The sequence below is a fragment of the Barbus barbus genome (assembly GCF_936440315.1).
Source record: "Barbus barbus genome assembly, chromosome: 34".
NCBI lineage: Eukaryota > Metazoa > Chordata > Actinopteri > Cypriniformes > Cyprinidae > Barbus > Barbus barbus.
The window spans coordinates 4,155,190-4,165,178 of record NC_136762.1 but is presented as its reverse complement, the minus strand read 5'-3'; the positions used below and the strand labels follow the sequence as shown (position 1 = coordinate 4,165,178).

The 9,989-nt window shown below is 36.1% G+C and overlaps 1 protein-coding gene across 2 annotated transcripts; it reads right to left on the bottom strand.

Annotated features, from left to right (window-relative positions):
• LOC306854361 (SPRY domain-containing SOCS box protein 4-like) lies at positions 1-9,372 on the bottom strand. Of its 2 annotated transcripts, XM_079392298.1 has the most exons (5): positions 9,132-9,372; positions 5,364-5,430; positions 5,134-5,152; positions 2,060-2,915; positions 1-738 (listed from the first exon to the last, which is right to left on the bottom strand). In XM_079392298.1, exons 4-5 carry the CDS (start codon positions 2,775-2,777, stop codon positions 611-613), a joined length of 846 nt encoding a protein of 281 aa, XP_079248424.1. In that variant the 5' UTR covers positions 2,778-2,915; positions 5,134-5,152; positions 5,364-5,430; positions 9,132-9,372; the 3' UTR covers positions 1-610. The 2 variants fall into 2 exon arrangements, with proteins under 2 accessions (XP_079248424.1, XP_079248423.1); XM_079392297.1 differs by lacking the exon at positions 5,134-5,152.
• Positions 9,373-9,989: the final 617 nt, after the last annotated feature.

Sequence of the window (9,989 nt, the reverse complement as noted above, 5' to 3'; positions counted from 1 at the left end):
GGCTTTGGAGTTTTATTTTTATTCACATTTCAAAGGTCACAAAAGAAGAAAGTTGCGTCTGCTGTCTTGCAGGTTTCCGTTTGATCCTTGAAAAAGACAAGCATCCATTTCATATAAAAATCAGATCGCGTTTATACGCTAAAAACACCTGAAAACCGATTTAATCAGCTTTGTCATGACCACAAACTAAATAATTAACTCATAATAAACACGGAAAAAGATTTTAAAAGATCTCAGGCACTGCGGATGTGTATTAGTTAAAGACTGGTGAAAGAATAAGGACCCGTTTTTCTGGAACGAAAAGCATAGTATAATATAATTATGTTGGATTTATGGCCAGAAAACTAGATCCTTAGTGTTTAGATAAAAGCAAAATCATCAGCTCTTAAAAAAATTATTTCCACGGAAGACATAAATTTGAGTCACACCTTCTCAGTCACCTCACAATCATGTATAAAACCAGATACTAGTTGTCCGGCTGGTCAAATCTGTCCATCCCTACGACACCTTATTAAAGTCTGTGCACAGCACAAAGCTTCTACAGCACCGCAGATCATTTCTGAGTGCATTTTCAGTGAACGCAGGTGCTTTTTTTGGCTGTGTGTGTCTCTCATTGGTACTGCAGGTAGTTCTTGAGCGTCTGTGGCAGTGGCAGAGACTGGATGTGATGGATTCGGTGGCGTCCCAGAGCCTGTCGTGCCGCCCTCCTGCACAGCTCCATCAGCGGCAGAGGTTCAGCTGCGGGACAGAGCAGAGGTCAGTTAGGGTCAAGGGTGAAAGACCTTAAGCGATCACGTGAAAACATTCGTTAGGACTTCAAAGACCAGCACTGATCCTAGATAAGCTGAACGATTCGGGTGGTGATGATGCAAAACAATCGTTAAAAAAAAAGAGCCAATCACAAGAGAGGCAAGTTGTATACAGAAGGAATGTAAAACGGTGGAAAATCAGTTTTAATAACATCTGTTTGAACTATAATTTACTTTTTAAATATAGAGTTGAAAACAGTGACAAAGCATTGTGAGGCATTAGTGGAACTTGAGAACTGACTGTAAACTTTCACTGAAAGTTTGGGGTCAGTATGATTTTTTTTTTTTTTAAGAAAATAACACTTATTCAGGAAGAATGCATTAAATTGTTCAAAAGAGACAGTAAAAACATTCATAATGTTTCAAAAGATTTCTGTTTCACATAAATGATGTTCTTTAAAACTGAAAAAAAGGATCCGTTTCCACAAAAATATTAAGCAGCAAAAACTGTTTTGTGGTAACTTATATTAATATAATAATATTATATGATAATAATAAGGAAATCAGCATATTAGAATGAATTCTAAAGAATCATGGGACACCAAAGATTGGAGTAATGAAAATGCATCTTTGCATGACAAAAATAAATTACATTTTAAAATATATTCAAACATAAAACAGTTCATTTAAATTGTAATGATATTTCATAATACTAGTGTTTTTATAGTATTTTCTGTCAAATAAATGCAGCCTTGGTGAGCATGACAGACTTATTCAAATACAGTTAAAAAATAAATAAATCATACCAACCCCAGACATTTTAACAGTAGTGTATACTGCCTTGGGGGGTGCTGTTAGTGAAAAAATCCTGCAGCACAGCAAGTGAATTTTATAAATTAGGTGTGACTTGCATATCCAATTATATTTAGATCAACTGTAAGTGGGCTTTTGGAGAAGAAAAAAAATGAATAAAATGCTACTTATTTCTTGCAACCATGCAAAACCCCCCATTAAATTGTCTTTTCAGAGAAGTTTGGAAATATGCTTATGTGCATCGTGCCAACAATTTGGGAATAATTTCTAACAACCGTTATTACAGAAAAGCACTAGATTTGCTGCACATAAACGTTGTTCCCAGTTACTACGAGTGGTTGCGCAATTACTCTCATCATGAAGCAACAGCAAAGCTATGACGAGCATCTCTAAAGAGCTGGATTGAAATCAACATACACTGCCCATGGATGGCGATTATGAAAAATATGAGACATGGAGGAAAAACAGAAGCAGGAAAACCTGAAAATGATACGTACGGTCTAATCCATTGACGTATGTCATGGTGACCTCGCAGTGACCCCACACGGCGCTGACGATCGGGTACAGCCTCTTCCCTTTCAGCCCGCGAAATGCTACGCCCAGGTAGTTCCCGTCGGCGCAGAATCCCAGCGTTCCCTCATCCATGTCCAGAACCACCAGAAACTCTTCAGGCACCAAGAACGTCCCTTCATCCTCCTCATCCTCGATAAACTCCGGGTACGATGGCGCCGGGCCGGTCCGGCTCTTCCTGTCGTGGTAAAGTTGACCTCGTCCCAAGTCCCAACCCCAGGATTCGGCATCGCTACCGACTAGCGCCGAATATCCGACGGCTCGCAAAGGGGATAAAGATGTAGCAACCCCGACTACGGCATGTGTGCCACGCTGCCGTAAAGGCCAGCGCAAAGTCCAGGCATGCAAACCACGAGTAAACCCGACTTTTCCCCGCACGCAGTCTGTGCTTTGGGCCACCGGGTGGCGATGGAACGTGAGCCGGTCGTCGTCTTTGATAAAGAGGTTGAGCGAGCGGTCGTCTGGGTTCCAGGCGTGCTGAAGCTGGATTTCTGGTCCCGCTGGCGGCATGTCCAACAGCAGCTCCAGACGGGCGGGTAACGGGACGCCACGGCTATGGAGCGACGCGCACACCGGCGGATATGCCAGCTCGCTCGTGTCCGGCTCATCCGCAGATTTCACCACACCCGACACCCTCTGCCCCATCACGGCCCAGCCACGGGCATCAACAACCACAACCGGGGTTACCTCATGAGCAGGATGGACCGGAGAGCAGCAGCCAATCAGAAGAGGCGACACGGTCCCATGCGCGAGAAGTCGTCGTCCAGAGCGGAGTGGGCAGCACTGTAGAGTAAAATGAAAGAGTAAGGAAGCCTGTTGTGGATTTTTTTAAAGACACAGTGTGTTGTTTTGTATTGCTGCACTTTAATCAAACAAATCATGAATCCAGAAATTTACATTTATGCATTTAGCAGACGCTTTTGTCCAAAGCGACTTACATTGCATTCAGACATGTCAATAAACAACAGAGAAGGCCTTATTTTTGCTGGTTTGCACAGAACAGGGAGAAAAAGAGGCACACAATTAGTATAAAGCTACTTAATATTGAAAGCAATTTCAAAATTCTTTTAAATACCGTATTTTCAAACATACACTACTGTTCAAAAGTGTTTTAATGTTTGAGAAGTTTCTTCTGTTCACATTTATTTGAATGAAAACAGTAAAAATGGTAATATGAAATATGCTGTTTTCTATTATAATATATTTTAAAATGTAATTTTTTCTCTGTGATCAAAGCTGAATTCTAATAACGATTTGCTGCTCTGTTTCTTATTATCAATGTTGAAAACAGCATTGCTTAATATTTTTGGGGAAATCATGAAACTTTTTTTGTTTTCAGGATTCTTTGATGAACGGAAAGTTTATTCAGCATTTATTTGAACCAGAAACCTTTTTTAACCATATAAAATTATTTACGGTCAAATATTATCAATTCAAAAACTTACGAGCCCCAATATTTTAAACTGTAGTTTAGCTATCAGATCATATAATATATATTATATAAGCTATATTTTTTCAATTTTCTTAAAAAAAAAAAAACACGGGGCTTACTGAAACAACTCAGTAAGGGTGAAAGAATTATCTCAGATAAACAAATGTACAAAAATTGTTAATTTATATCAATATGAATCTATATTATATATTGTGTTTTTGCTGTCTTTGTACATTGCCTATTTGGATATTTGTATTATTCTTTATTATCTGTGTCCTGTCCTGTCTTTCTGTTGCACTGTGGAGCTTCTGTCACTAAAACAAATTCCTCGTACGTGTAAACATACTTGACCAATAAAGTGAATTCTGATTCTGAATATTTCCACCGGAGCAAGAAAGAAAGAAACAATAAAACACAAACGTGCAGTCAGGGACAAAAAGCAATCTTGCACTGTCCAAAACCTACTCAAAAACTTATTTTCTCCAGAATATGAGTTAACATTTGTCACATCCTTTACAAATGAATCAGACTTATTCCAGCTAGTTCTGCTACTGAACAGAGATCCCAAGAGCCAAACCCTTCTCAGGAAATGAGCTGGACTGCTCTAAACCAAACAAACACTCACATCTTAATAAACTAAGAGAGCAAGATGAAATAAAGAAAAGAAGAAAGTGATGAGAAAACTTATTTCTATGACAATCAAAAGTTAAATTTTGCCCAAAATGCAGCAACTGCACATGCAAGTTTATAAAAGGATTGCTAGTAAAGAGAAAAGATGAGATGTCATTGCAAGGGGATGGGAAGTTAATGTTTGTAATTAAAGTTATGAAGGCACATAATAATAATTTAATAAAAAAAAAGAAAAAAAAAAAAAAAAAAGAATTGTCAATTTTTATATGATGGTAACTTTAACATTTAAATATTAAGAAATTAGGACAGCCATAAATATCTGTATTGCAACTTTACATTGCAAAATACTTTATATTAAAAATATTAATATTTTTTTTAACTATATCTTTATTTTAAAAAAAGTGTTACTACTACTAATTATATATTTTTTTATTTTAATTACAGTATTGATTATAATTATGGTTGTGATATTGATATACAAATAGTTTTAATTTAATAAACATTAATCAACAACAACAAATATATTATTTAAACAAACTTAAATATATTGTGGAAACTTAAATTCCTGTAGAGCTGCTTTGCAACGATTTGTATCGTAAATTATGATATTGGTATATAAATTACAAAATGTTTGGCCAGCCCTACAAACTAGCACAGCAAATAAATAAATACATACATAAACAAATCCAACTGCTTAGATAAGTAACAGCACACCTCTCCTCAACAAGACACTTTACTTGAGGAATCATTCATGTCTGGAGCACAAACAGAGCAGCTTGAGTTACTAAAGCTCAATACTAAGTTCTAGAGGTGTGTTCAGATCACTAACTATGAGCATAGTAATGAGAGAGGTATGAAGAATAAGAGATCTTATCATATAAACACCTCCACACAGTTAACAGAAGACAACACACACACAAGAACAAAGTCTGAGCTTACCCTCCATGCATTGCTGCCTCTGCGTCAGCATAGAGCAGGATAAAAGGGAGAAAATGAAAGAGAAATGAAAGGGGTAAAGCAGTTCACAGTGGAGCGATTCCAAAGCAGCTCTCCTCCCTCAACGAGCACCAAACACGTGCCTGACTTTCCGCTGCTCGCTCTCTCTCTACTCCCTCATGACGATGGTGATTCACTGGAATAAACTGTGGTGTAAGTGAGCAAACACTCACCTTCCGGATCACTGCGGGACTGAAGGAGGATCCACGTCAGCCGAAGGACTTATTAGGCCTCGAACTCCTGCACAGAGACAAAGAAGGGTTCTGTTAGGAGAAACGCTACCTGTGCCCAGTCAGAACCAGGATGTGAGAATTTCATCAGTCAGCACACACACATACACAAACTTTCATCTCACACAGAAAAATAAGGTTATCATTTTCCATTTTTATGTAAGCTAGGAGTTGAAAAATTAACTGATTTTTTATTTTCCTTTTTGTGAACAATGTTTGCTATATTATAATGTGTCCTGAGCAAGCCGTGTACCCAACATCCTCCCAATTGCAGCGTTTGTGAGTCACTTTGATAAGGCAAACATTGACACACTGGCTAGTCAGCTAGTAAGAGTGAGCAGTCGTGCATGTCTTAGTGGACACTCCAGCAGCTGGTCAAGCCTGACTACAGCACAGCCTCCATATGTCACACCTGCATTATTCATGGTTGTAGTGTCCTACATTAAAAACATATAGAAAACACTCAAATCTACATTGATGTCATGCATCTGAGACACAAAAGAGTTTATAGATCACTGACCCAGATTTGAGTACAGCCTCGGTCATGACAGATCTCATCCCAACTTTAAATAAATAAATAGTAAATTAAATAAAATGACAAATGCATGAATTCTTATTCCATAAATTATAGTAATAAAAAAAATAAATGTTCCCCTCTCATTTATGTCAGTACCAAAAACAAGAAAGCTTAAAATGCAATGAAATACAATAAATAAAAACTCTGTTTGTGCTTAAAAGCAGTCATATACAATAAAAATGTTGTATTAGTGAAGCTACTGTGCAATGGGGTGCACAATGAATAAAAATAAAACCAAAATCATAATATGGCTTTGTGTTTAATTAAATAAATGAGCTGCATCTTTCTAAAATTAAGCACATAAAAAACGGATGGTTTAACATTTGAAGAGGAAATTAAGACAGCCATAAACATTATATTTTTAAAAGCTGTAAAGCTGTAATATGCAAAAAAAAAAATTCTTAAATATTTATTTTACAGTAACATTACAATAGTAATGTTTCTTATTGTTTTATTTAATACTAATAATTATTATTAGAATACTTAACAGCAACAATACTAATAATCCTTAATAATACTAACACTATTATTATTATTAGCCATTGATATATCACAAAACTGACTAAATTACGCAGAAAATCTAGAATTTATGTCCTTTTGCACTTTAAATCTGCCATTTTTATTTTTACCTTTTCTGCATAGCACTGATTTAGCAAAATTGTCAGTACTAATAACTTCTTTAGATGTTAAAACTCATGTACAAGAGCATCACGTGGTCAGTGACTCCACCAGTGTGACTTCCACAGCTAGTCACAATAAAGTTCAAAGGTCAGGCAGAGTTCAACATCAGGTCAATGAAGACCCCTAAAGCATTAAGCGAGATGTTTTTGTGTGTGTGTGTGTTTCCGTGACGGACTCACCCTCCGTTTGACCCCAATGCAGAGAACACGTCTTTGCATGAACCATAAAAAAGTTGAAAATAGAATGAGATGAAAGAAAGAGGAAGCAGAAGAGACTTCCTGCTTCCCTCTCTCGTTCTGAGCATGCTCAAGAAGTGTTTGAGCTTGACCTCAGCTGGAAGGAGAAATCAACAGCGCTGGAGTTTTACAGCAGAAGAAAGGCTAAGAAAATTAAAAGTGGTCTCTTCATGAGGCGATTCGGCTGAGTGGACGGTCAAAACTTTAACAGCAACAGGCGAAAGCAGGCGTCTACTGATTTTTCACTATTAAGAGTGAAAGTTGCTGCATCTAAACACACACATTATTGTATTTGAAAACAGTAACAGATCAGTGTTTACACATTAACTGTTTTCATTACCATTAACACAAGCCCAGGTGACCAAACGCTTGAATTCAGTGAATGGATTTCACAATGCATGTCAAAAAAATATATTTTCTGGAAATATTTCAACCTCAAAATATTAACTGTATTTTAAAAAAATAAAAACTAAGCCTATTATTTAGATTTTTTTTTGCCAGTGCTGTAATTATTTTCATTCAAATTAAATATTTTGATAAATGCAATAAATTTAAAATGATATAAAATAGTATTACTACTATTAATCTGGATTCCTGAAAATATTATTTTACTATTATAAATAATTAAAGTAATATGTAGGGCTGTAACGATTCACAATTTTTTTTTTTTTTACAAAATGATATTTAAGACAAATTATAAATTAAATGTCATTTTATTATTGCTTGGACAAAACGCTGCCCATTTCTTTGTGAAATTGAAATATAACACTATAAGAATATATTAATATAGCACTTGCATATTATTGCTCTTTTGTTGGTTTTGATAGCCTCTATTCTCCTCATTTGTAAGTCGCTTTTAGTGCGGTTAAACGATTAATCGCAATTAATCACATCCAAAATAATAGTTTTTGTTTACATATTATGTGTGTACTGTGTATATTTATTATTTATATATAAATACACACACACGCATGTATATATTTCAGAAAATTGTTATGTTTGTATGTTGAATATAATTATATATAAAAGAAATTAATATATATACACATGCAAACATTTTCAAAATATATACTGTATGTGTGTGTATTCAGATAGACATGATAAACATACACAGTACAAATATTATGCAAACAAAAACTTTTATTTTGGATGCGATTAATCGTTTGCGTGCACTAGTTGTACGCTTTAAAAAGAGACTGTCATTATTTTTCTGCATTGTGACATTTGCACTTTTCATGACTAGCACATTCAGTTATTTATGTTATATTTATTTAAACACATTACAACTCTTTTAAGCAAAACGACCATAACAATACCATCAACGCTTTCCAAACTTCTTGTGTTGCATAGAAGAAAATAAGTCATACAGGTTTATAGTGACATGAGGATGAGATTACAGAATATACATTACTCCTTTAAAAGTCTGATGCTACTTTTGATTGACATATGCCAAGTCTTTATTTGATAAACTTACCTTTTGATCATTAAAAGGACACAAAGCTCGAACCCTTTGTTTAAACTCAAACACATGCACACACATCTCAGAGCTTGTTTGCATAAGGTATCCATAATGAATAACGAACATATGCAAATTCTATAGGGAATAGGAAGTGGGCACGAGCTTAAAGACAAAAACAGATGAGACAAAGAGAATGGAAAGAAGTTTGCAGAAGGCCCCAAACTAGGAAACAACATCATTCCGTGTCTGAATCACTGCTGACATACAGAAAAGATGAAATCAAAAGCTTTTAATAGTCTCCCCCTCACTGTTTACCTCGGATTAGTTCATGCATTTCACAATATTCAGACTCTGATGCAGATAAAGGGCAACTAACGGGAAGGAAAACGCGTGATTAGATCATGTCTGAACCCACATTTGCACGTAAACACTGAAGATGACACACAAACCTATTTTCAAAACACATTATTTCATGTACACTGCATGACAGACAACGTTTGTTCATTTTCTTTCCTCCTGAATAACCTTTAAACTGCGTATAAACATGTCTGTGCAAGCGAAACAAAGGTACAACAAACAAACAAAGGCGTTTTAAAGGTACATAAGGCCATATATGTATTTGATATGAATATTTTCATCATAAAATCATGTGTATGTGGTGTAGAAGCAGAATGCACAATCGCAATACGACTCAATACTGCTTTGAAACAATCTAAAGCACAAACACAAACAAACCAGCCACGCGCTGCTCTACTTACTCTCGCGAGAATCCCTCGGAGCTCCAGGCGCAGACAAAAACACTCGCCGCGAGTGTCGAGACTTGCGCTTTTACACCGTATTCGTGTGTGTATAACACGGGGAATTCCTATAAAACAAACTTTAAAGCTAAAAATGAACGGGTCTGCGTGTTGTCGGTCGCATCCGGCGGGGCGCGCAGACGGCTTTTGTTCCGCGAGCTAGCTGGTGCGTGGCATCACGCAAGGCCAGAGTGAGCTGATTGGTCGCGAGGGCGGTGACGACAGTAAGAACGGCCCGCTAGTGAATCTTTTCGAAACTCTGAATCATTTGAATCAAATGATTCATTCACACGCAAAATGACTCAAAGCCATCGAAACAGCTCAGACTGGCGGCACCTGATGGTCAAAACGGTGCAAATACAACAAAAACTCAACTCTAATCTACAAATAAATACATTAAATTTGAAGGTTCTGTAAAACGTGTTCTTTTATTAATATCTAACGCTTGTTTTGTGTTATTAGACATGGATCGGAAAACTCAATTAGAAGAAAATCTAAAAAAAGCCTCCTTTTTGTATTAAACACCAAGTATTAAAGTTCATTAACACGATTAAAAATTAACCTACATAAGAAAACGGATCCCAAATTTTGACATGTTCTTTTTTAGTATAGTCACAAACATTTAACACAATATCTTACAATATTACTTTTAGCCATCCGATCTAAAATAAACATTAAATAGTTAAAATCAGTGAACTTGATTTAAGAGCAGAAAGCAACAGTAAGTATCAGACTTGTGTAGTGCCAAAGGGTAGTTCTGACATTTCCTTCATAATACAGTCAAAATGTTGATGACAACTGCTATGATGCATTTTCTGT